Source organism: Peromyscus eremicus, chromosome 1 (genome assembly GCF_949786415.1).
Source record: "Peromyscus eremicus chromosome 1, PerEre_H2_v1, whole genome shotgun sequence".
Lineage (NCBI taxonomy): Eukaryota > Metazoa > Chordata > Mammalia > Rodentia > Cricetidae > Peromyscus > Peromyscus eremicus.
This window is the reverse complement of record NC_081416.1, coordinates 38,203,801-38,231,766: the sequence shown is the minus strand read 5'-3', so window position 1 is coordinate 38,231,766 and position 27,966 is coordinate 38,203,801. Positions and strand designations below refer to the sequence as shown.

General features: G+C 45.2%; 1 protein-coding gene across 2 annotated transcripts in view; it reads left to right on the top strand.

The window, feature by feature from the left end:
- Positions 1-27,966, top strand: part of Apba1 (amyloid beta precursor protein binding family A member 1) — a 208,890-nt gene that overhangs the window by 121,801 nt on the left and 59,123 nt on the right. For both annotated transcript variants that reach the window (XM_059259587.1, XM_059259579.1), the window contains exon 2: positions 13,067-14,335. In XM_059259587.1, coding sequence (XP_059115570.1) covers positions 13,142-14,335 — 1,194 coding nt within the window. In that variant the 5' untranslated portion in view covers positions 13,067-13,141. The remainder of the gene's footprint in view (positions 1-13,066; positions 14,336-27,966) is intronic.

Below are 27,966 nucleotides of genomic sequence, written 5' to 3'. Positions count from 1 at the left end.
GAGAGGGCTGTTGTCACTCCCACTTGGAAGAGGGCACAAAGGAATAGGAAGGCTAAATGACTTGCCCAAGGTCAGGAGCCTAGCTTGCATTCAAACTGAGGCTTGAATACAAATAGTTGAACTTGGACTTGTGTGTGTGTGTGTGTGTGTGTGTGTGTGTGTGTCTGTCTGTCTGTCTGTCTGTCTGTGTTTTGTTTTTTGAGAAAGGGTTTCTCTGTGCAGGTTTTAGAGCCTATCCTGGAACTCACTCTGTAGACCAGGCTGGCCTCGAACTCACAGAGATCTGCCTGCTTCTGCCTCCCGAGTGCTGGGATTAAAGGCATGTGCCACCACTGCCCGGCCTGAACTTGGACTTCTTAACTGCCCTCTATCCTGCCTCTGCCTTCATTCCCAGGCCCTGAAGTTTCTTTCCCCTTCCTTACCCACCCCCACTGCAGGTAGATGTCCCAGCTTCTCCAGGCCTCCCCAAAGTCTCATTGCTGCTTTGGAGAATCCTTGAACAACTTGTCTTGCTGGTTTCTGCAGTGGAGCCTTGAGCCCTGAAGGGCAGGAGCTGTGGGTTAGCTGTGACACCATTGAGGATTAACTTCTGAAGGTACACAGAACAGAAAGGGAGGGGACTCAGGGAGAGATGAAGGAAAGGGGAGTGTGGCAGCCACTGGACGAGGGGGCCAACGGAGCTGAACTTAGCAGATAGCAGTGCTGACTGGAGGAATCAGCATGGACCAGCCTCCTCGAGAGATTGATGGCTGCTTATAGAATACTTGGTCCTGGGACACAAGGACAGCCGGACTTCACTCACTCATGTGCATTCCCAATCTTCTGTTACTTAGGAGGGAAAAGTCTGAGCTTTTGTTTGGTGAACAGGGTGATGGTCCTGTAAACACAAAATTATTTCCTAAGCTAATTCTTTTTTCCAGTTCACGTTGTATGTCAAATATTTGTATGAATTAAGTCTGTTCTTTGACAGTTTCAGACATGTATATCATGCATTCGGTTTACTCTCCCCTCCTCCCCTCTCTGATTTCCCCTCCCACCTCTGTCAACCTCTCTACAAATGACTTTCCTACATTCACGACTTCAGTTTGGTTTTGTGACCCACTGAGTCTAACCAAGACCATCCGTGTGACCGTGGGTTTGGAACTATCCACTGGAGCCTGGTGGGCTCACCAGTGGGTATGCAACCGAAGACAATGACTCTATGTCTCCTGGAATTCATCATCCGCCAGTAGTTCAGCAGGGAGAGATCGGGCCCCACGAGCCCACTCCCATTCCTATCTGACTATTGACGTGGCCAGTATTGTACAGACCCAATGCACATTACTCAGTCGCTTTGAGCTCATGTGGGTGATACCTTTGCCATGCACAGAGGATGACATTTCATAGCCCTTCTCTTTATCACCTGGCTCTTAGATTATTTCTAGCCCCCTTCTGTGTTGTTCTCTGAGCATTAGAGGAGGTGGTATAAACATCTTATTTAGGGCTGAACAGTCAACAGCCGCTTATTCTTAGCTACAGTGAACAGCCATGAGTTTCTGCATTCACCATTCACCACTGTTCCCAACAAAAGAGAGATTTTTTTCCCCATTAAGGCCAAGAATAGCATTTATCTATGGGATATTTAGATATTTAGAAGGCAACTTGATGCTATGTCAATATAGCTAAATAATACTAGTAACTTCCCCCACTAGGGCCTATGACCTCCCCAGCCATATATATATGTACATGTATGTGTGTATATAAATATATACATATACATAGATATACATATACATATCCCTGGTTTTACATTATCAGGGATCTTGAACAAGTCTCAGATCCAGGCAGAGAGCAGTTGGTTGCCACCATAAATCCATGGCACTGGTGTGCACATGAGCTCATCTTATGTAGTAAACTGCTATCATACTTTTCACAGCTGGATGAGACCATCTCTGTCTTTTGTCCCATAGCAGCCCCCACAGCACCTTCTTCTGCTGCTATAATGCTAGCCAGCAGGACAGAACTTTCTAACTCCACATAAGCTTGATTTCTCTATATTTTGCAATCAAGATGTGTGGTGTCTTCAGCAACAAGATCATATCATCTAGTTCCAGTGGGAAGACAAGACGAGTGTCAAGAGACCTTGCAGTGTTTTAGGGTCTCTGGAGACTCCCTCAACAACAGCTCATGTAGGGGTTTCACACACCTGGCACGGGAAGTTTTGTTTAGTAGCCCATGGTTTCTAGAACCATGTTGAGTACCTCCCTTCTAACTATTTTTTAAATTTCATTTTTGAAAACTTTTTAAAAAAAAATTTGCCAGGCGGTGGTGGCGCATGCCTTTAATCCCAGCACTCGGGAGGCAGAGCCAGGCGGATCTCTGTGAGTTCGAGGCCATCCTGGGCTACCAAGTGAGTTTCAGGAGAGGCGCAAAGCTACACAGAGAAACCCTGTCTCGAAAAACCAAAAAAAAAAAAAATTTAATTAGCTTATAAAGTAGTGGGCTTCCTTGTAGTATTTTCACAAGGAAAATACACAAAATTTGGTTTCCCTTCCCCACCCAACCCCTTTTCCCACATCCCTACTTCCTCCCAACTTAGACCTCCCTCTGACCCTCAGGTCCCTCTTTTACTTTCATACCACACGTTTCATTACCCCCGCCCCCCCCCCCCCACACACACACACACTCCTTCCCTCCAAGCTTCCTTTTCTCTTCACACAGGCCTCTTTCTGGTCTCCTGCGCTTCATACATGGCTTCTCTCACATGAATACACATCTCTGAAAATGAGAAGCTAGGATCTGCATATGGAAGAGAAGATGGGGAAAATTGTCTTTCTAAGCCTAAATTAACTCAATGTGGCATTTTCTGGTTCTATCCCTTTTCCTGTAAATGCCATAATTTCCTCTTTCTTACAGCTGAATAAAAGTCCATTGTGTGTATACATGACACTTTCCTAACCCATTCTTCTGTTGAAGGGGATCCAGGCTAACTTCATTTCTTTGACATTGTGAACAGAGCAGCAGTAAACATGGAAGAGCAAGTATCTCTGTGGCAGGATATAGAATCCTTTGGGTATATGCCAAGGCATGGCATATCTGGATCATATGATAGTTATGTTTTAAGCCTTTTGAGAAACTTGCACATTGATTTCCAAAGTGACTGCACCAATTCACACTCCCACCAGGCTGAATATGGGGTCTTCTTTTCTATGACCTCATCAGTATCATTGTCATTTGTTTTCTTGATGACAGCCCTTGTGACTGAGGTGAGATAGACTCTCACAGGAGTTTTAATTTTGCATTTCTCTGATGGCTAAGGAAGTTGAACATTTTATAAAGCTTTTACTGGCCATTTGTATTTCTTCTTTTGAGAACTCTGTGTTCAGTTCACTAGACTATTTTAATTGGGCTATTTGTTTTCTTTTTTGTTTTTTAGTTATTTGTATATTCTAGATATTAATCATATATATATATATATCCTTGGCAAAGTTTTTGCCCAGTCTGTAGGTATCTTCTCACTCAGTTAACTGAACAGAAGATTTTTAAGGACCAGGGAGATGGCTCAGTGGTTAAAGGTATGAGCCATATAAGCCCGATGACTTGAATTCAACACCCAGGACCCACATAAGAAGTTCTCAGGCCAGTGGCCTGGAGTGTAGCATGACAGAAACAAGATGCCCTGAAAGAAGGAGGAGGAGCAGAAGTGGCCGCTGTTTTCATTTCACGAGGTCCCGTTTGCACAGTGTTGGCCATGTTTCCTGAGCAACCATAGCCTTATTCAGAAAGTCCTTCCTTCCCATGCCTGTTATTCTGAAGTGTTTTCTCTGCTTTAGCCTCTAAGAGTTCCAGGTGTTATGTTAAGGTCTGTGATCCACTTGGAGTTGATTTTTGTGCAGAGTGGTAGATAAAGCTCTAGCTTCATTCTTCTACCTGTTTCCCAGTAATATTTGTGTTTGGGGCATCTAAGACCTACTCTCTATAATCAACATGGTCAATGAGTTCTGTGGGTTTCCAGATTACCCATGAATCCTTTGGAAGGGAAGGCAGTTTTCTACCTTTCTCTCTTGGTTTCTTTTCCTATAAACTTTTCGCTAACACGATGAAACAGAACCGAACTGCCTTGGGAAACTGACTCAATATGGGATTTCTGGCTCATCAAATTCAAATTCAAGTCATTTCCATTGTTGCTACATAGTAATTGCTTAACGGATTTTGTTGTTAGGATTGTGTGTGAGGACTTTCCTGCATGCAAGTGTTTCGGATCACCAAGGTTAGTCTGTGCTTCCCAGATTTGAGGATTAAGTGAAGATATTGTTGGTGTATAATGGACAGTAGACTTTCTGCTGACCCGTTTCTGACCTGTGAACAAAAATGAAGTCCAGAAACAAGAATTTCATTTGAGTCTTTGTAATTAGGGCCATGGCCGCCATTTTGGTTTTTGTTCGTGGAAGGAAAATGAACAGTAAACTAGGAGGATTAGAGAAGCGCGCGTTAACTGGCTTTCTAATGAGCCAAATAATTTGTAAAAGTAACAATAGCAGTAAATCTGAGGTGATGTGGTCTCAGAGGAAAGATTGCATTTTAATGAATTACTGTTCAATTTGTCCTTAGCTGGAAACTCCCCCATCTCCTTCTCCTCTCACAGTATAACTTAATGAGCCCCTGAAAAGCCACATAGCCGAACCAATTTCAGAGTCTTATTATCATCTGAAACTCTATGGTGGTGGTGATAGTGGAGGTTGCGGGATATTTCTGTACAAAAGAAAAATCAAGAAAATGTTCTAGATTGGCTGTCACAGTTGACTTAATACTTTTGAACTGAGTGTAACCCAGCAGAAATCATAAATACTATAGGAGGTGGGAAGGAAGTTGGGACATACAAAAAGGACTTGTAACAGGAAAATCATATCATGCTCCTCTAGCCCTCTGTAAATTATGGATTATATAGATATGCTTGATTTTATACCGGAGGCATCTCAGAAATCCGGAGAAGCTTAATTGACTTTGATTTCCAGACAGTATCCCTTGAGTTTTCTGTAAAAATTGTAAAACCTCCCTTCTGACTTCCTGTGGTTGCCTGGAGCTTATTTCATGTATTTTATTGGAATCAGGATGATAAATGAGTGATTTGGTCATTAAAGTGTGAGGCAAAGAGATAGAAAATAAGGAAATCTGAATAAATTTAGAAATGTCTTCTTAAAAGACTGAGCTATGATAGAGCTTTGTGGCTGGAATGACTAAATTCATCCTAGTGGGTAAATTAATCATGTGGGTTGGTTAGCATTAATACTGATTTCAAGGTGGGATGAAAGTAATGGACCTGATTTTGCACAAATGGCACTGCGGTCCATCCATCCAGTTATCTTCCACACCACTGTTTCTCCAGTGAGGATAAAGCCTCCTTATGAAAGATGGGCCACTGACCAAAGCTATTCCTAAGGCTACCTTTTTGAAGGAACTTCAGAGACTACCAGTCTTTAGTAATTGTGGCAGTTGTATGTCTTTATCTTTTAGGAATAGATTTGCTATTTGCAAAATATCGGAAAGTACCAGGAGACAAGAAAATTTAAATTTTAAAACCACTTAGAGCCAAATCTGAGTGATAGATCTGGATGATGCCTGTTAGGTTAAAAAAATAAAAAGAACGAAAGAAAAGAAAGAAAGAAAAAAATCAGATATAACTAACTATGACTACAGAACATTGAACATTATCCACTGGTGCTTTCAAAACCCTTCAATTAACTTAGAAATCAATTCCAACATAAGAGTGCCCAGAGTGCTTTGAACAAAGGCAGTGCCCTCAGAACAGGTAAGTGGAGAGTCTGCCAAGGTCACCATTCTAAAAGCGATTACACCAATTTAAATATTTGTTTAAAAAAAAATCAATCGCATTACTTTCTGGGCTTGGTGTAATATAACAGGAATAATGCAGCTGAGTGCCAGCAGCTCTGGTTCCAACCCTTGCTGCTCCCAGTGACCTTGGACTATTTATGTAAGCCGCCTGAACCTCTGCTTCCCAATCAGCAGCTGGAGATACTGATTCCCACCAAGATGTTTGTGAGAGTGAGATATGGAGTATATGAAGCAGTGTGTACAGGTGGAGCACGTGGCTACATTGTTTAGTATGGTGACTGGTTAATATCTGATGGGTTTATATACACCTAGCCTTACTTCTAGAGGGACTAAAAGAGTCCTAACTGTCTTCTGCCTGTTAGCCAGGAAAGTATAATATTAATAAATAGATCCTGTGCCCAATATTCATATTAATATTGTTTTAATTTTTGCTTTTTAAATAAATACTAATTATGGTGTGTTCAGAAAATGCACCAATAAACATCAAATAGCAGTTACACTGAATCTGTTATTGTTCTAAGTACCGTACAAAGAGGCATCATCTGTATGATAACCCTATTCTGCAGGTACTATTATTATGACTCTTTTAGAAACTATAAAATGTGGCATTTACTGTAAGTTATTCAAAGTCAAAGCTGGTAAGTAATAAAACCAGAGTTGACCTTTTGTCTCAAGCCTGTCCTTTTGATCACTATAATATCATATTACATAGAGTAAATGATAGGGTAATCTTCTAGTGGCTTGGTAGTTGAAGGATGCCAAGCACCGTTGATTTTCAATACTTGTAAATAAGGTGATGGTAGTTCCTTTGGGGTCAAAAACCAATGTGGTTAAACATTACAATATTATAGCAAGACAACATTCTGGTAACTTCAGATCTCATAGATTAACTTTCAAAGCTGCTCCCAAAAAGGAGTGTCCAAGGTCTTTCAACAAAAGCAATGCCCTTGAGACATCTAAGTATAGAGTCTACCGGACCTGGTTGCAAAGGATCAGGCCTCACATACCCATACTGGGCAAGCATTAGAAGACACATTCAGCTGCAGCTGTGCATGGAAGGTCAGTCTAGCTGGCACTCTACATCTAAGGTACATGACAGTCATAGCACATTGCTACCCAAACTGTTGGCATTCTGAATAAAAAAGGGGGAGGTGCTAATGTTGGGATTGAATTATGAAACAGGCCAGTCACGGAGGGTCAAATGGCTCCTGCCGAGGTGAGAGGAGAAATGTGGAGGCTGAGACCCAGGCAAAAGAGATTGAAATAACCCAGTGAATGAAGGACAGATGACCTCTGCTCTGGTGCAAAGAAAGAGGTAGCCGCTGAGACCCTGGCAGGGTCCTTATGCCCATTAGGCTTCCTGTGTGAATTTCCTGTGTCAATTCCTTGAATGTACATAACCTCCGGAGGGGCCATGCCATGAAACGGGGAAGAGAGAGTAGAGCTGGTGCAGGACTTCTCATTAGAGTGTCATCTAATGAGTATCTGTAGTTTTGACTACAGAATAGTATCCTTGTTATTAAGTGGTCTAGCTACTGTGACTAATTTTGCCATCTATTAATACTTATACATAACAGTTGGGTACCAGTAGGAAGTAGATGGATATTCAAATCAGGTAATATACAGAGACAAGAACTTAGTGTCAGGACTACTTATAAAAGCATAGCCTGTACAGGATCTCAGCACCATTGTGGTCCATAAAACTAGAAGAGAAGGATGGGAACCCTCATGTCTTAATAGCTGTGCCCTTCAGGGTGACATGCTACTGTCAGAGATGACCTGAGAGAATGAATACCCCAACCCCAGACTCTTTCATCTCATTGTTATCTCACTCTTTGTTGGCCAAACTGCTGGAGTGCCCAGAGAGGCTGGCCTGGAAGTGCAGAGGCAGGCAAAGCAGCAGAGTGGCTCTGGCAGGGAAGGGAAGATGTACAGCCACCTCGTCATCTGCAACCGCACATTAGCTGATATCTAGCTCTCAACAACATCTTTGTTCAGGTAGTCAGTCACCTGATTCAGAAATCATTGCAGGTACCACCTGCCAAATCACGCTTCACGGTATCGGCTGCAAAGATATGGAGTGGAACCAAGTGTTTTGCTGGAGCAAGATAGTTCTATGTTGGAAGTGTTTCTCTGACCATGTGAGGATCTAAGTGATTTTAGGAAGGAGAAATGCATTTACGGGTCCATCTTTAGGCTTCCACTATTACTAAATTTAACTTCCAAATAATTGAAAGGGCTTTAATGAACCCTGGTCTTCTTCATTCTTGTCATTTATGCTAGAATTGTAAACAGATGCATTATATTTAAAGGAGCTGGCCATCCCAGGCTCTTGATAGCCTTTAAACTCCTTGTCAGATGTTTCACAATTATCTAACTCAGGGAGCGATGAAGGTTTGTCAGGGAGGGAACACATGTGTATTCGTATTTCCTCATCCTTTGTGCACTAGGAGAAACACTAGGAGCTGGGGAGAATGCCCAAGGGGTGAAATACGGGCGAGGACATAAGTTTGATCTCCAAAACCTCTATTTTAAAAAGAGCTGTGTGGTGTTGTGAGCACTTGCAATCCCAGCACTGGAGAAAGTAGACACAGACAGGTCACCGGGGCTCACTAGTGAGCTAGCCCAGCCTACTGGACTAAGTTCCTGGTCAGTGAGAGACCCCGTCTTTAAGAAAAGAAAAAGATAGACTGCACCCGAGGAAAGCCCAAGGTTGTCCTCTGGCTTCTGTGTGCCCACACACACATATATTCATGCACACCTGCACACATATGAACTCGTGAGTGTGAGCACACACATAAGAACCATTAACCTCAACATATACAGGATGCACACATATACATGTGTTGAATCCAAGACATAATCCTGTTTAGCAACCACAATTATTTATTGCTATGGACATTAATCTACCTCAGGGTTATATGCTGCCCTTGCAATGACTGACAGACATCATATTACTGAAATAGTATATTATATGTGGGTGTTAAGACAGACTTCAGTCTCAAGAAGTGGGACTTGACTGCCAACTCCAGTGGGGAAAGATAAAAAAAAGGCATTAAATGCTTTGGAGGTAGATGTATAAATACGGAGTTTATCAAGGCTGAATGGACCCAGCCACTTGTGCTGAGCAGGCACAAGAAGGTAAATTAAGCTTGAAAGAATAAAAGTTTAGTCTGGTGATACACGCCTTTAAACCCAGCACTCAGGAGGCAGAGGCAGAGGCAAGTGGATCTCTGTGAGTTTGAGCCCAGCCTGGGCTACAGAGTGAGTTCCAGGAATGGGCGCAAAGCTACACAGAGAAGCCCTGTCTTGGAAAAAAAAAAAAAAAAAAAAAAAAAGTTTAGTCTGGCCCTTTCCTAGAAACACGTGGGCATAGGCAAAGAAAGCTTAAATAAGCACATATATAAAATCTCCTATATAATAGAATCAAAATTTCTTTTTCATTTCAACACCCCACTCCACTTTTAACTTTTTCCATACATCTGCATGACTATCACCACCCTTGACAACACACACACACACACACACACACACACACACACACACACACACACACACACGACAGTCAATTGCCAGTGTTTGGCAACAAATTAAGGAAACATGAATGAACGTAAACATACAGCCTTCCCTTCTATCAATCTCAAATTAATAAGAATCTTGGCCAACAATAACAAATACGTGGATTTGGCCTCTGAGTCATGAAATTCTGTATTCTAAACATTCTGCAGCAGCAGGATGCCTTCCTTTTGTTTATTTTCTCCAGGCTATGGAACATTCCTGACCGGGGAACCGGAAGTGGTCTGTGCTTCCCCTCTGGAACCCTGCAGGCTCTCTGGGTCCTGCCACGCCCCTCCTCATGCTGTAGGTGCCCCCAAGGATGAGACTTTCCTGCCTGCATCTCCCTGGTCCACAGCCCTTTTACAGCTAGAGGAAAGGAGTTTCCTTTCACCAGCTCCTCCTCCCTTTGCTCCGCCTCTGGAGGTGCCTGGACCACTCTCAAGGTCCCAGTTGGGTGTTAGTGTCTCTCTCCTAGTCCTGAGCTCTTGGATGCTGGTGAGCTCATGAAATGCAGAACCACTGCACTTTATGGGACCAGAAGGTGACACAGCAGCCTCCGTTATCTTCACTATGGGCTCCTTCCATGTCTTGAACCTGTTTCTAGTTTGCATTCATCACCACGTGTTATAATTATTGAAGCTGTCTTTGAAGGCCAGGATCTTGTCTTAGAAACGTTTGAATCCCCTTTGCCCGATACAATGTCTGGCATGTGTCCAATAAAGGCCAATGAGGTCTACAGACTTAAATGTGGGAGAATGTTATATCACTAGTATTCTCTAATGGGAGGAAAACGTTGTTATACTCAAACTACATGCTTCTAATAGTATTTCCTCAAAGAGCTTTCCTTGTCAGGATTTGGTATGTGCACATGTACAAAAATTCCATTTTGGTTGAATCAATGTATCTGCTAGTCAGATACAATTTAACTCCATGCTGTTTTCTTTGTAATGCCTCTGTGAATAGAGAAGCCCATTTTCACAGAAAACAGCGGCTTTGTCGGTTCTGTACCTGGTATCAAGAACTGCTAGCCATTCAGGTCATTGTGTTTCTAACATTGACCCCACACAGCCAGGATGCCTCACAGCGATAGCACCCAGGGAAGCCCTGTTGTGTTCCTCTCAGTGGAAACTTGTCACGTGGTCATTAGAACTGGGTTGGTACACAGGTCAGTGCCCCTGTAATGCGTTGGTGTCTGTTGTCTGGATTTGAGCCCTGGTAAAGGAAACAGGGACAGTGACTTTGTAATGTGTTGGATATTTGTTTTGTGTTTTCCACAATCTGCTGGAGGCCCCCTAACCAGGTGTGCCTCAGGACCGTCGTTCGCTTTTCTCTTCCATTTCATTCACCTCTGTGAAAGCCTCAGGGATGGCTATTCTTATTTTGAGGAAACGTTCTTGTATTCCAGCCCCAGTTACTGTTCTCGGGGGTTTAATGACAAGAGTCTACATTTTTTTTTTTTTTTTTTCAGAAGAGACTGACTCTGCTCTGGCACTCTTTTCAATTAGGGGACAGTAGGTTAGGATTGGTAAACCACTATTATCTTCTAATGAGAATCAGTCAGGGGTGGGTCCACCACAGCGGGGGTGGGGGGTGGGGGTGGGGGGATGGGGGCGTGGGGGTGGGGCAGGATGTGATACTCTACTTAAGGTAGATGGGCAGCTCCAACACAGCCTCCTTTCCTGTTTGGTCTGTCAGGAATGATGGAATGGAATTGCTGTGGCTGTGGTAAGGAATTGAGTGGAGTATAATGAACTCTGATATTAAGAGTTGATTGGGTGCCCCTATCTTCCTGCGGCTGTTACATTTAAGAGTACATCCTGCCATATGTTTGAAAGACAAGAAAAGAAGACAATGAGAGAAACCCACACATGCTCTTGAACCCGTGCCCTGGTTAGCTTTCTGTTCCTGTGATAAACCACTCTGACCAAGAACAATTTGAGGAGAGAAGGGTTTATTTCACCTTACAGCTTTCAGGCATCACTTAGGGAAGTCAAGGCAGGAGCACATGGCAAATGATGAAGTGAAAATCGCAGAGGAACACGTTTACTGGCTTGCTCAGCTAACTCCATTATACAGCCCAGCTCCACCTGCTGAGGGATGCCATGCCCATAGTGGGCTGGGCCCTCTGGCATCAATTAGCAATCAAGAAAATGCCTCACAGACATGGCATCAGGCCAATCTGGTCTAGGCAATTCCTCAGTTGGGGTTCTGTCTTCCCTGGTGGCTGGATTGTGTGAAGTTGACAGCTGGAGCTAACTATGACAGCTCTTTTACCATAGGTTTCTGTAAACCCAAAGAATCCTGCCTGGTTTCCTTGTTCACTATAGTCTTTGTGTCTGTTTCTATATACACTGCGTACAGGTTGGGCTTAAAAGCTAGTGTGTGTGTGGTATGTGCAGACATGGGGTTTGCATTCCAGTGCATACACATTTGGAGGCCAGAGGAGGATGTCTAACCTCCTCCTCCTTGATTGTTCTCTACCATACTGTTTTAAACAGAGTCGATATCTGACTATAAAGCTCTCCGTTTTGGTTAGGCTAGCCAGCTGGCAAGCTCCCAGGATTCACCTGTCCCCATCCCCCAGTGTTGGAGTCACAAACACCCACAGCCATGTAGATGGCTTTTTTACATGCTGGGTATTTGAACTGGGGTCCTCCTGCTTTCACAGCAATTGCTATCACCCACTGGAGCCATGGCCCTGTCCTTTAAAAGCTGCTTTTGTGAGGAGAATTGGTAACAGTTGGAATCAATCTTTCTAACTGCAAGTTTCCTCACAAACAGGTGGAGACCTACCCTACCCATACTTTCTAAAAATTAGCCATGGACTCTAGTTTCAGATGTCATGGCTTTCACAGAATTACAGAATTTTAGATCCAGAGCACATGGGGAAAGTTTTGAAACTGCCTACTTTGTGTATTTGTCAATACTCTGGTTTCTAGGGGGAAAGTGTTTCTAGGTCAAATGAGTTAGAGAAACCCTGCATTTTGTAACTTCCTCCCCTTAGATATTCACAGTGAAAAGTTACTTGTCAGTCAGCTGGTCCCAAGGGTAGTTAACTAGAGATATTAACTAGAGATTCTTACATGTAGAGATTCATTCTACATGTAAGAAAAGAACCTCGTGTCTTTGTGGAGGTCTAGAAAGCTAAACCCTTGTTGGAGGTTAAAGAACCAGGAACCTATTGGTGGCTACCAGCATACCCAGAAAGGCTGCATCTTTACATTCATAGCAACGATGTCCAAAGATTCCAAGATGATATATGTGCCCCCCCCACAATATTTATTTGAAGAGTTGCTTCTAAAGTATCAAGGATCCTAGTTTAGAGAGATTTATCCTTGAGTAGATGGGGAAATATGCGAACTGGCCCATCCAATTGAGTAATACTCTATCCGTAGACCTCAGAAAATGCAACCTGAATAGCGTGAAGAGCAAAGTGCCCGCGAAGCTCTCAGTGTGGGGGCCTGGGAGGGAGAATGCAATAAGCAATTAAACAAGTAAATATGTAATTACAAATTACGACACGTGCGTGAAGAAGAGAGTACTGTCAGATTAAGCTTAAATTTGCAATCGTGTCTTAATTGACCCAGATTCAGAAGGGATCAATATGTCTATCTCGATGCTCAGCTCATAGTTACATTTTGAACCACCCAGCAGCCTCTCTCCTTGTTTCTTTCAGCCCCCGTGGAGCAAAATGAGAGCGCAGTGAGCCAGCTCAGCCTCTCCCCAGCCATCCCCGCCCCCGACGCCCACCATGAACCACTTGGAGGGCTCCGCGGAGGTGGAGGTGCCCGACGAGGCGCCAGGAGGGGAGGTGAACGAGTCCGTGGAGGCCGACCTGGAGCACCCCGAGGTGGAGGAGGAGCAGCAGGCGCCCCCGCAGCCCGCAGGCCGCCACGGTGCCGCCGTCGAGGATCCCCGGGCACAGCAGCAGCAGCAGCAACAGGAGGAGGAGGAGCGCGGGGAGAGCCTGGCGCGCTCGGCCAGCACCGAGAGCGGCTTCCACAACCACACGGACACGGCCGAGGGCGACGTGCTCGCAGCGGCCCGCGACGGCTACGACGCGGAGCGCGCGCACGACCCCGAGGATGAGAGCGCCTACGCCGTGCAGTACCGGCCCGAGGCCGAGGAGTACACGGAGCAGGCGGAGGCCGAGCACGCCGAGGCGGCGCACCGGCGCGCGCTGCCCAACCACCTGCACTTCCACTCGCTGGAGCACGAGGAGGCCATGAACGCGGCCTACTCGGGCTACGTCTACACGCACCGGCTCTTCCACCGCGCCGAGGACGAGCCCTACGCCGAGCCCTATGCCGACTACGGCGGCCTCCAGGAGCACGTGTACGAGGAGATCGGGGACGCGCCCGAGCTGGACGCGCGCGACGGCCTGCGGCTCTACGAGCAGGAGCGCGACGAGGCGGCCGCCTACCGCCAAGAGGCCCTGGGCGCGCGGCTGCACCACTACGACGAGCGCTCGGACGGCGAGTCCGACAGCCCCGAGAAGGAGGCCGAGTTCGCGCCCTACCCGCGCATGGACAGTTACGAGCAGGAAGAGGACATCGACCAGATCGTGGCCGAAGTCAAGCAGAGCATGAGTTCGCAGAGCCTCGACAAGGCGGCCGAAGACATGCCCGAGGCGGAGCAGGACCTGGAGCGCGCCCCGACCCCAGGAGGAGGACACCCCGACAGCCCCGGGCTGCCAGCATCGGCGGGGCAGCAGCGGGTCTTGGGACCCCCCGGCGGCGGCGAGGCTGGGCAGCGGTACAGCAAGGAGAAGAGAGATGCCATCTCGCTGGCCATCAAGGACATCAAGGAGGCCATCGAAGAAGTGAAAACCAGGACCATCCGTTCGCCTTACACCCCCGACGAACCCAAAGAGCCCATCTGGGTCATGCGCCAGGACATTAGCCCCACGAGGGATTGTGACGACCAGAGGCCCATGGATGGAGATGTAAGTATGTATAGGTTTGGGCTGGCTGGACTCCAGGCCCTTGGGAGGGGAGACTTGAAGCTCTGTGGCCTTGCAAGTCTTTGAGAAATGACTTTGTGGGTAAATGGTCTGTGGGGGCACTATGTACCTCCCCATAGTAGTTTCACCCAGTGCGGCACCAGCAGGAGGGTAAGAGTGGATCCCACTTATCAGACCCATAAGGCATCCCTGTGCCTTCCAGATGGTACCCAGAGGGTTTGCTGAGAGTTACATTCTTGGGCCAATGCCCACCCCCACACTCTCCTACTGGTGCTCATTGAAAAAGTCTGAACTGGGGTCCCAGAATTTGTATCAAGTCTGCATTAGTTGGGGGGGAATTTTGCAAAAACACCATCCATCCTGTAAGTACAAGATCTTCAAGGATTCCTGAGATGAAGGAGTAACTCGTGTGAGAAAAAGAACAAGGTGTGTGGAAATGAGATTGGAACAGTGGCCTAGCACGGGTGGGCATCAGAATCAAGTTTTAACGGGAGACCAGCCTGATCTCAGGTGTGTATGGGCACCGGGGAAAGAATACCTCCTCTACCAAAGTCAAGTCTGTGGGCTTTTTTTTTCTTCTGATTAATCAGCAGTTCAACTAACCACACTTACAAGGCAAAGAATGGCGCCAGGGAGGGTCTATATCAAGCCCTGTCGTGAAAGAACAAGGCATCTGAGAGTCAAGACAAGGGAAGGGGGTTCTTTGCAGTAGGCCGAAGCATCAGTCAAAAGTGGTTCTGAGATTTCTCAACGTTTATTTTCTAGGATGGCAGGGTTCAATGTTATCCCAACTTACAGGGTCCACGGCTGTGCTGTTGACCCTGGGCCCCAATTCGAGAACCATTGCCATGACACCATATCCTAAAGATTGGGACGGCCACTGTGACCTCTTTAGTGAAAAATCCCTCTGCCCTGCCAGGTGTTCTGCAGCACCCCGCCCTCCCCAGCACACACCCACGTACACCGTGACTCCCAGTAGCCCCCAGTAAGCTTTCGTCACTTCACAGAAGGCATGTTTTCTATTTAAAACCAGATGTGCCTCTCTGGGAAGAGCTGCAGGCAAAGCTGTGGCCGCCTCTGTCCACAGCTTTATTTGCCATTTTTGAAATTGGAGACCATGTCAAGCTCAGATGTCACAGTCTGTTGAAAATAAATCAAGCATCCTAACCTTTGCCCCTCTACCTTGCTATAAAAGTGCTTTTTTTTTTTCTCTAACTCTCACTTTTCTGTACTCTTCCGTAATTTCTAAGCAATTTCATTTTAAAATGGAGCTTGAGGATGGAGAAGTGCCAGGAGGTTAAATTCAATTTCATTTTATCTGGTCCGAGTGCTGGCCTCCTCCATCAGCATCCTTAGCTGCATCAGCCCCTTGAAATGACCTACTAACCATTTGACCCCGGAGCTTCACTCTGAGCCCCCAGGAGAGTGGCGGGGCCAGGACAGCTTTTGTTCATTTGAACTAGGAGGACGCTTTAAGCCTCTTGTGTAATGTTTCACTCAAAACAAAATTTATTATAAAATCTTGAATGATACTTAGGACCCCGTGCCATCAGAAATTTATCTTGATGCTAAGGAGTCAGTGAGTAGGGCTTACCGGGGTATGAAGAGTTAACAGAAAGCAAAGCCCAAAACCTATGCCATAAAATGTGCCCCCATCATCCTTAAGCTGTTGGACCCGCGGGTCATATTTCATCTGCCGTGCTATATTTATAGGGAAGATCTTCATTTGCTTCCCCTTGGATGGCATTATTCCACCTCACCTCAGCTTCAGAAAAGTATTTACTGAAATCTCATTCCACGCATGCTGTCTTAGAAAATGGAAAGGCACCGTTCAAGTACTGTGGTCTGCAGTCTGCAAGAGTCTTCTTAAGAATGCAGATCACTACCTGTCTTCTGGAAGTCTGGTGTGTTCGTTTGTTTGTTTCATAAATTCTCCCTGGGATCTCAACTGTATGAAAGATTGAGAACCACTGATTCAAAGAGAGGGACCCACTTAGGAGCTGTCGACCTGAGACTTTCTTCAGTGAAAGAGTGTACCACTGTGGTTATGGTCTGCAGAAACAGGGGGCCCTGGAATTCTTATTCCAAAGGCCACCGTGTGTTTAAAAAAAAAAAAAATGGCAAAATCAGAAAGTGCAAAGGAACAGGTGGAGGGTGAGAACAGCCACGTTTCCAGTCGGCAGAGGTGATTGCTAACAGTTAAGCTTGCTTTGGATGGGCCTGCCCACTCCCCTGTAGCCCCGACATTGCACATCTAGAACAAGCAGGCATTGTTGCTGGTGCAGTAGACAGAATGAGAAACAGGGATCTGTTATCCACGACCACATGTTCTCCTTACTGAAATGGCAGATGCGCAGCACCAAGTGAAAGCAATTATTTTCCGAAGACCTGACAATAAGACCTGTGCTTTTGGTCTAGTAAGGACTTTCTATCTTCTAGGTATGTTTGAGAACTTTATTCCAACCCCCTCCTTGAAAAATACTGATAGTGAATGATGTGTTCTGAAAAGTTCGCTGTTCACTGACCTCTCTCTCCAGGCAGCACAGCCTTTCAGGGACAACTGTTGTGACATCAGCCAGCACAGTGCAAGTGCATGCTAGGAGATTTGAGCTACTCTGAATGGTGGTGCAGACTGCTAGCTGCTCACCTCTACTCTCTCCTAAAACTTCATTAAAATGATAGTAAGGCAATAAAAATCAGAAAAGCAGCAGCAGAAGGTGAGGATAATAAACTGTTGTTGAATTCACTGGTAATACTGGACATTTCATGCTAGGCCGTATTTTCAGTTCCCTTTCAAGTTAGAGAGGCTTGAAAGGGAAATTCGTCATCCCTGGAAATTCCTAGGAGGCAAGGCCAGTGACATGTGCATTGGGAAGTGTATTACTTCCAGGGGGGATCGGCAGAAACCACGCTTCTTGCTTCATTTGCAGCGAACCCAGAAGCCAGATGGTAAGAGTGGTATGGCCCTGAGTACAGCAAGGATCTGCTTCCCCAGAGTGAGCAGGATTCCCTGGTGACCCCAGTGAGACATGGAGGCAACCTGAGTTGAGGCCACAAGAAATGGGGGGTTGGTTTGTTCCTACTGCATGGCCTAATCAGTACTGTGTAATTCACCCGGGAGGTTTCTGCTTCCTCCTTTCTACCAAGATTTCTGAGGATTTGAACATAGACCTCTCAGAAAGGCTCAGGAACTTGAAACACCCCATGCTTCAGATAACAGGAACATGAGAACATGGTTGGGAAAGAAGGGTTGGCCAACAGGTCGTCACAGGAGACATTAGACCTCTGGGTATCTCTAGTGTGTGCAGCCAAGTGATCCTTTCCTGAAGCTGTGTGGCTTCTGGAAGTAAGGGAGGCATGTCATTGTTGCCCTAAACAAAAACGCAAATAAAAGGGGGGAGGGGCTCTACCACAGGAAAAATAGGAGTGGACCCCCTCAGGTGGATGTAGAAGAGGCACTGGATGGCTACTATGCAGAAAGCCAAGGCAGGCCCCAAACCCAGAGCCTCTAGGACCCCAATGGGAGGCCCCCAGAAAGACGAAAAGTAGAGATCCTGATGAACAGAGATCCTGGTGGGCTTGCAGAAGTAGAAGTGATTTGATGATGGTTTGGCATATGTTGTCAACCAACGCATAGAACAATTCCAACGGTTCCGATTTCCTTTGGTTATTGGCCTTTCTGAAAACAGTTACATGAGTCAGAAATGCAGACCGTATGCATGCAGCTGAGCTGGGAAGATCATAGGCGCTGTCTTCAGAATGCAAACACTGAACGTCAGTGAACCAGAAATGCACAGTACAAAGGGCATAGACTTTAGTACTTGCAGTTGAATCCGAGAAGTAATGTCTAAATCTGAAAATGAAAGTGAGGCCATATAAATACATTAGCTCTGAACATGAAAGTAAATGTAGAAGAAAGTTGCCGAAGAATTGGAAATGGAGCCATCAAGTGAGGAGCAGCGTGAAAAAGAATTTGAGTTTTGCCCCAAGCTGTACAGTATGATGTGACTTTGAAAACTATTTGTGGATTTATATGGAGATGGTTCACTGAACAAAGAGATTATCTCATTGCCCTGTTTTCTTGAACAAAAATAGAGAAGGGCAAATGCTTCTGTGTGTTTTGTGTTCAATTTATAGGAAGGGAAGGACTTCTTTGCTGGCTGTTGACCTGTGGTAAGATGGGTACACTGCTTCAGGCAGTGTTTGCATTAAGCACGCACACTTCTGTTTGGCTGGCATTACAAAATAAGAATAAGAAGCTACAACAATTAGATCGAGAGGAGAGATTGCTACCCATAGAACACTAGTGGACAATAAAGAACCTGGAGTGTTTAAAAGCCATGGACCCCCAAGTGTGTTTAGAATTTGGAAGCACCCCTGAACACTGGTGGGGAAGGATGCACTAAGAACAGTAACTACGGTGGGAGTGATGCATGCTGGGGCCAAGTGCAGTGCGTTGGTTTCTCCAGGGACGTGAATTATTATGGAAGTTCAGAGCCTTCGCTTTAAGGATGAAATGTTTTTGAGAGCTGCGCTTTACCAGGGTGAAAGCACCACAGTCGCAGCGTTCACCAGCCCATGCTGCACCTTCAGATGCACAGTGAAGTGTCACATCCCAGCATGGAGTGGTGCTCTATGTAGCAAAAACTCAGTTGTCAATAGCAACAGCAAAAGAGGAGCCGTTTTCCTGTGAACCATGAGGACCCAGTGTGACCAGGGTAATTTTCTTTAAAGATGTAATAGTCTTAACTGTTACATCTTCAAAATGAAAAGACTTGACCTTAAACTCCCGTTTGGAGAGCAAATGATTCATTTCAACCATGAAAAGAACATAAGGAGATGGAGAATGTTTGCTTTGTTCGCGTCTCTTAGACTCGCTGTGTTACCTTCAATTATCTTAGCTCATCTCTAGAATTTCACCTGTCTGTTCAGTGCTGGGCAAGCCCTGGTGCCTGAAAGCGATCTCCACTGCCATATTGGAATCGCTGGAGCAGAATCTGTCTGATGATGGTCCACCATAAGTCAAGTATTCTAGCTACTCCATGTTCCATGGAATATTTTTTTTAAGTTATGGGGAAGATTGTTTTAAAAAAACATAAAACATAGACTTCAACTTCCCTTCACCTGACCCCACCCCCAAGAGGAATCTTTCTCTGTGAATTGTCTCACCAAACAATATATATGTGAAACCCTGGGGGGAAACAGTAAAACAGATGGCCAGTTTGGGCTGAGAAAGTTTTGTCCCTGGAGTTAGCATACAGGGCCACAGTTTAGGGATGTGACAGGCTCGCTCAGGAAGTGGGGCTTCAAGAAACTGCCCAGGACTCTTTAGAATATGTGTGTCATCCTCTCCAACATTTCACCTTCAGTAGTACGTGTGATAAGTGGACTGGGAGGAAGAGGCCACTACAGGAGAAGAGTAGCTGTATGTGTACCCTGGTTCAATCCCAGGGCCATGCAATCCTGCAAAATCATGAAGCATGAATGGTCCATAAATGGGATCGTCGAAATTTCCTCCTATTGTAAGCATAGTTGGCATCGTGCTCTTAGTGCAGAAGGAGTTTCTCAGTAACTGTAAGATGTTTGCCAGTGTTGAGCCCTCTCTGGAAATGTGCTGTAAGGATCGTGGGTATGGTGCGTTGGCTCCTTCCGGAAGTTAAGGCTCACTATTTAGGGTGAGTCACTGGCAAGCTGACTCAGTGAACTTGGCCTCAGTGCTTCCCCTCACCTTCTCTGCACCAGGGTTTCTGTCTGCTGTCCCCCAGCATGCAGATCCTCACCACAACACTTGTCCTGGTGCCTCCCTCCAATGACCCTGGTTCCCAGCTTCTGCTTTAAGCAACAACCCACCAGCCTTTTTTTTATCCAGGACTGTTCTAATTAAATCAAACTAGCCTGCTAGTCAATGAAAACAGAACTTGCACCACCCCGTTCAGGTAACAATTATTTTATATTGATATCTTGTTCCCCTTCCAGAGACCAATGCACAAAACATTTTGAGGTAGGAGGTTATTTCAGTGTTAACACTGCTTAGTCAGAGTCAGAAACCAGCCACCTTCTCGCCAAAAGGGGGGCAGTACCGACATTCTGGGAAGTAAAGGCCTAATGTTAGTGCCTGCCCTGATCACCTGGACTCCCGAGCGTACTTTAATTTTTCATTTCAGAAAGCTGATGTAAGGAAGCAGTGGAGAGTACCCTGGGTTCATCTGGGTCTTAAATTTCTTGATGTTACCCTGCTCTCTGCCCTGAATTCAGCATCCGGCCTTCAAGGATTTTGCTTTTTCTCTTAACTGTTGCTAGGAGACTGTCAGCCAAGGTCAAATGCACATGCTAATTAATTAAGGCTTATTAGCAGCATCTCACCCTGTTGACCTTGCTGCTGTGCTGTCAAGCCTATGAGGACAAGTCAAAAGAACTGTATTGCTGCCACGGATTCTGTTTCCGTGCAGGATTCCTGTGAGGTGCTCAGAACTGAGGGCTTCCTTCTGTGGATCTCTGCCTGCTCATGGTGCTCTGGCCAGCCACAGTATTTCCAGGATCAGATAGCAAGGGATGCATGGAGTTGAGATGGGGTCCAAAGTCAAGCAGACAGAGTTTAGGATGAAGATGTGTTCTGTCAGCACCTGATTTCCCCAAGTGAGTCAGTTCCTTGCTGGGATGTTCTGTGGTGTTCTTGCAGGAGGGAAAGAATGGCCTTGTGGTGGCTCCATTTCTCCTTACATCTATGTCTGAAGAGGGCTAGACCCCAAGTGAGCATCCTTGGCTCAGGTCAGTCCACTGACTTGCTATGAAAGAGTACATATCCCAGCTCAGTCTTTGTTATCGTCCAGGGTTCAAACTGTTTAGATAAAAAGGACAGACAGATCCTATAGCTCCAACACCCCCAAGGCTTGGACATAGTGTAACCATGGAAGCAAAGGATCTGCCACAAAGACGGCAGAAATGGGTTCCAGTTTCCATTCCTTGTCTGCAGCTCTTGTTGGCAGATATCTCACGGCTCTGGTATCTCCAACATCAAGGAGTCTCCAGTGCAATCCAGGCTTCTCTTTCCCAGATTCAAGTAATGGCCTCCAAACAGGGACTCCATACAGGGCTTCCATACAGGGACTCCGCTGCCACATGCCTGGCCTCAGCAGCTCTCCTTAACCTTGGAGGAAGATTCTACACCCCCTTTACTTACTTCTGTCTCCTTCATGACCAAAGCCAGAACCATAAGGATAATACTGGGCAGTTTGGGGGACCACGTAGAGTGGAGCCTGGCCCCCTTGAATAAGAGTTGTAGCAGCTTTTCTTTGTTGTTCCTTTTTAGGAGTAGAAAGTTCCTCAAGCTTTTCCTTTTACAAGTGGGAAGCTTGGCTAGGTGGGGTCTTGCCCTGAGGGCCCCCACTCTTTATTCCATTTTTGAACAGGTCTTTCTTTATAATCACCTCATCTCTTTCTGCAGCACAAGCCTTAGCTCCAACATTAAATTTTTTGGTGTTCTTTTTCATTTCAAACTGTACATTTCATACTTCTTTTTGCCTTGCTTGCCTTTTTTCATTATAGACCTGCAGAAGATTGATTACTAGTAACCACAGGACAGAGTCAATATTAGATTGTCCTGAAATCTCCTCCACTGAGGAAATTAACCCAATACTTTTCATTTCGCCTCAGGTAGATTCTAAGGGCAGAACGCAGCCACATTCTTTGCCAAAGTATCCTAAGAATGATCTCTCACTCAGTTACTGATATTGTTCCCCTCTGATACCTCTTAAGCTGGGCCTCCGTAGTCCACATTTCTCTCAACACTATTGTATTGCTCCTACTAGGATGTCCTGTTAAGCCCCACTTAACAGCACTCAACTGCTTTCCTAGTCCAAAGTCCTAAAAAGGTCTTCCACATTCCTCTAAAAACAAAAACAAGAAACCAGCATGGTCAGGCCTGACACAGTAATATCCCACTTCCTGATACCATCTCTTGTCTTAGTTACTTTTCTGTTGCCATGATAAAACACCACGAGCAAGGCAACTTATAAAATAAATGGTTTCTATGGAGCTCTGAGGTTTCAAAAGCCTCACACCATTCCCAGTTTCTTAGTCTTGACTTTGTGGTTGTGGATCAAGATGTAGGCTCTCAGCTACTGCTCCAATGTCACACCTGCCTGCCTGCCTGTTGCTTTGCTCCCCACAATGATGGTCATGAACTCTAACCCTCTGAAACCATAAGCCCCAAATAAACTCTTTTATAAAAGAGTTGTCTTGGTCATGGTATCTTATCACAGCAGTAGAAAAGTAAGGCTAACTGAAGCCTGTTACAAAAAGAAGTTTCTCTGATAAAAGTTGAGAGTAGCATTGATCAATAGATATAAACATGCGTGTTTAGAAAGCAGTTTGATACCTTGTCCAGATACAAAGAATAGTAATAGGTTCTTCCCTGGAGCCTATGACCTCCCAGCCATAGTTCTTGACCAGGTTCATAGTGACAGTGATGAGTCCCTCCTGTGGAGCAGGCCTCAGATCTAATCAGACGGTTATTGGTTACCCCATAATAGTCAAGCCACTCTTGCGCTTTGGGGCAGTCTTGCCAGGGAGGTTGTTATTGTGACTTGTGGGGTCCACGGATAGATGATTTTGATTGATGACTTTTCTCCCAAAAGTTTGCATGCCGGCACTATGAATGCTACCCAGCAGTGAGAAAACTTCAAGCTCAGACCCAGTTTGATTTCTCAATGTCCTACACCCCAAGTGTGAAGTGTCTTTAGCAGTAGATCTTAGGGTCTAGTTCTGGTTTGCAGCAAATGCATTTACAGTAGGCTATAAGGTTTTGGGAGCCTCTAGCTTTGTGATTCTCAATCTTCCTAATGCTATATCCCTTTAATACAGTTCCTCATGTTATGGTGAACTCCAACCATAAAATTATTTTGTTGCTACTTCATAGTAATTCTGTTACTGCTATGAATCATAATATAAATATCTGATATGCAGGAAGTCTGATATGTGACCCCCAAAGGGGTCATGATCCACAAGTTGAGAACTACTGCTACAGAGTCTCCCTGACCAATATCACATAGGGAGATAGCCCTCACTTGGTAATAAGATTTCTGATTAGTAAGGTTAGGCTTCCAGAAAGAACGTTATCCACCCATGTAGGGTGTTTTTTTTTTAAACTATATTTACACAATGGTAAGTTTCCATAGAGACTCTTCATAACATCCTTTGTTTTGGTTAACCCCTCCCCTCCTCTCTCCTCTTCCTCTCCTCCTACCCCCATTCCCACTTAACCCTTTCCACCACCATCCCTCTACCTACCCCCTACTGTCCTATCACATGTGGTCTTCTAGCCTCCTGCCCTAGTTCAGTTTCAATTACTGTGATAAACATCACAACCAAAATAAACTTGTAGCAGGGAGGACGTGTGTGTGTGTGTGTGTGTCTGTGTGTGTGTGTGTGTGTGTGTGATATTATACCTTACAGTCCATCATCGTGGGAAGCTAGAGCAGGAGCTCAAGGGCAGGAACTGAAGCAGAGTCCGTGGAAGAACGCTGCCTGCTGGCTTGCTCTCCATGGCTCTCTATGCTTGCTCTTTTGTACTTGCCCGGAGGTGACAATGTCCACGTTGGGCTGGTCCCTCCCACCTCACTCGTTAATCAAGAAAATGTTGCACAGACTTGCTTACAGGTCAGTCTGATGGAGACATTTCCTCAGTTGCAGGGCCCTCTTCCCAAATGACTTTAGTGTGGGTCACTTCCCTCCCATACGGTTTCCTTTTTTATCTCTAGTGGAGCCTGTCTAGCTTTCAGCCTTCACGGGCATTCCAGTTTAAACATGCTACTCTGGAAGTTCATAGCTAGAATCTGTGTGTGAAATAGAATACATGCCACTTGTATCTCTGGGCCTGGGCTGCCGTTATCAGCATAATTTTTCCATTTCCATCCGTTTTCCTATAATTCCATTTTCCTGGTACAATCTTTAGTGTATTTTATGTATAGATTCATACCATCTGCAAACAGGGATGCTATGGTTTCTTCCTTCCCTGTTTGTATCAGTTTTATTTCCTTATCTTATTGCCCTAGCTACTATTTCAAGTACTGTATTAAGAGTGGAGAAAGTGAACACCCTTGTGTTGTTCCTTACCTTACTGGAAATGCTTTGAATTTTCTCCATTTAGCATAATGTTGGCTATAGGTTTGTGTCTCAGTTAAGATTTTTGTTGCTGTGAAGAGACACCATGACCACAGCAACTCTTATAAAGAAAACATTTAATTGGGGTGGCCTGCTTACAGTTTCAGAAGTTCAGTCCATTATCATCATGATGGGGACCATGAGAGCATGCAGGCAGATGTGCTGGAGGAATAGCTGAGAGTCCTACATCTTGCAGACAACAGGAAGTTGACTGTCACACTGAGGGAAGCTTAAGCAAAAGAAACCTCAAGCCCACCCCCACAGTGACACACTTCCACCCACAAGGCCACCTCTCCTAATAGTGCCATTCCCTCTGGGGGCCATATTCTTTCAAACCACCACGGTTTATTATACATAATAAACCTTTATTATGTAAAGATATGTTCCCTTTAACCCTAGCATCTATGGGGATTTTATTATGAAGGGGTGTTGGATTTTTGCCAAAACCTTTCTTGGTCTACTGAGATAATCATGTGGTTTCTGTATTTGGGTCAATGTATATGCTGAATTAAACTTATTGATTTATGTGTATTGAACCATTCCTGAATCTCTGAAATGAAGTCAACCTGATTATGACATATGATCTTTTGAAGTGTTCTTGAATTCAGTTTGCATGTATTTATTAGGATTTTTTTATGCCTTTGTTCATCAGGGAAACATCTATAATCTGATCTGTAATTTTCTTTTTTGTTGTCTTTATCTTCTTTGAGTATCAGGATAGCAATTGCTTCATAAAAAGAATTTGGAAGCATCCTTTCATAATTTGAGACTTACTGTTTTTTGAAGGTCTGCTAGGATGATGAATCTCTCTGGACATGGGATTTTTTCAGTTGAAAAGATTCTTATGACTGCTTTAATTTTCATTGTTTGTTATAGATCTGTTTAAGTTATTTATCTCATCTTGGCTTAACTTTGGTAAGCCTAGAAATTCACCCATTTCTTTCGTGTTTTTCAACTTAGTCGAGTATATGTTTTTAAGGTATTGATTTTCTGGATCTCATTGGTATCTATTGTAATGTCTCCTTTTAATCTCCAATTTTATTTACCTCATGTATATGTCTACGTGTGTGTGTGATGCATGTATATGTATTTGTCCATGGTATATGCCCACATGTACATGTGTGTGCATACTGATGCATATGCATGGAAAGGCCACAGTCTGGTGTCTTCCTTTACATTGCCCTCCAGCTTACTTTTAGGCAAGGCTGAATCTCAAGCTCTGGTTTAACCTCCCGGCCTGGGATCCACCTGGGAACAACACAGTGCTGAGGTTATAGGTACGCCAGCCATGCCGGGCTTTTCAGTGAGGGATGGGATTTAAAAGCAGGTCTGCTTGCTTCCATAGCAAGTGCTTTTAACCACGAATCCATTTCTCTTGTCCTCCAATTTTATTAATTTGGGTCTTCTCTCTTTTGGTTACTTTAGCTAAGGGTTTGTCAATATTATTTATCTTTTCAAAGTTTTGGTTTGGGTTTGGGTTTGGGTTTGATTTTTGTTTTGTTTACATTTGTTTCATTAGTTTCTGGCCTGATCTCTTGCCACATAACAGATCATGCCAAAATTCAGCAGCATAAAGCAGCCTGCATATCTGTTTCACACTGAGGAGCCTCTATGAGGCTGCAAACGGGCATCAGGAAGGCTGTTATCATTGTAAAGCTTTCTTGGGAAAAGCTGTCCTCCCAACCTCCCATGCTTTGGGTAGGATTCAGCTCTGGCGAACAGCCTCAGTTTCCCATTGATCGTGGCGAACAGCCTCAGTTTCCCATTGATCCTGGCTGGGACATTCTCAGTTCTTTGCCCCATAGGTCCCGTTTCACCCTTAAAGTATGCAAGACAAGAAGGCTCCAGAGTCTGATGGCAAGATGGCAGCCACAGTCCTTGGAAACCCAATCAGTGAGTGACATTGCACCACTGTCATTTTAGTTCATTGCTTAGGCCGATATCTGATCCACATGACCTTCCCAGGGAGAAGATTAAACAAGGGTTTGACTTTCAGGAGGGAGGGACCTTTGGAGGCATCTGAAAAGTCTCCCATATTTGGTATCCGTCAGTATGTCAGCAAAGAGCAGCTGGCCTAAAAACCGAAGGGTGTCTTCTGCCTCTGCCCTTATCAGTTTCCAGTTCCTAGGTGGTGGTTCTACCTTGTGGCTGTGAGAACGAAACTATACGAGTCCCAAAGTGACTGGTGGAGGATAAAGCCAAAAGTGTGTGTGAGCCAGCACAGAGGTGGAGCAGGTGGTTACACCCGAGAATGAAGGGTACTGTAGAAATTTTAAAAGGTGGGGGGTGGGGGTGCTTCATGCTCTTAGGCTGAATTTGTTTTCAGTCTTAAGGGGCTGCCCGTGTCCAAAGAGTCTGCTGTAAAGACTCATAAGTTATGGCTAAGCATTCAGTCTCTATGCTGGTGGTCTCCGTTGACTGTGGAGACAGAAGTACCTGCTCCACTAGGTTGTATCCTTCATCCCTGCTCAGCCCCACTTGACCCAATGTGTTGTATGAAGGTTGTTTCTCTCTGGGCCAAGATGCAGAGATGACTGGGGAGTGTGGAGATCAGGGGAATTGCTGGGGTTGGAAGAGGCCTGCAGAGTGGGAGGCCTACAGGGCGAGCTGGCCTTGAGGGCAGCTGTTGTCCCCGCACTGTGCTCCTCCCCTCCAGTGTGGTGTGGGGTTCCTGTTCCTGAAGCTCCCATGTCAGCACCATCTTGCTCCTAGCGAAGTTTTCCATCACAGGTGTGATCCATAATTGATGTAGCCTGGAGAAGGTGGTGATGAATAATTAAGTAGGTTTCAGGTACAGAATGAACATTAAAGGGAAGGAAGAATGAAAACAGCCAGGGGAAGAGGTTCAAGTTCCATCGCGCCAAAAGGATGCTGCGTGCAACTGCTTCCTACATCACACAAGGCTTGGGTTTTGATTTTGAGTCTTCTGTTTGTCTGCTAACTTAATTCATGGGTGAGCTGCTCATCTCTGGCTAATACCTAAGAGGGTGACAAGCTTCTGGTGGCAGCGGTGACTTCCACAGCCTTGTTCTGACGGCTTCAAAATCAAAGCCAAAGTCGCTTCAGGAGTGGTCAAGGGAGAGTGGCTTCACCAAAAGCCAGAGAGAGTTCATCAACACCCAAAGATTTCTCCCTCTAAAAGAAGTAATGGAGAGCAGGAAAAAAAAAAAAAAGTGTGGATAAATGTCTAACTCAGTCATTTATGAACATGCTGAGCGCTGTCCTGCAAAAGGCTTTCCTTCTTGAGTGCTGGCTGATAGGTACAGGGATTGCAGGCCGCTGACCAAGGCTATGCTGGCTAATAGCTACAGGACTCTGATTACCAGCAAGACTCAATCAGACTCACAAGAATGGTGATGAGAGAGATGGGCAGGTCCAGAGATGCGGTCTCTGTGATCCTGCCTCCCACTGGCCACAGAGCTTGACCACACACAGGAAACTACCAGTTGGAA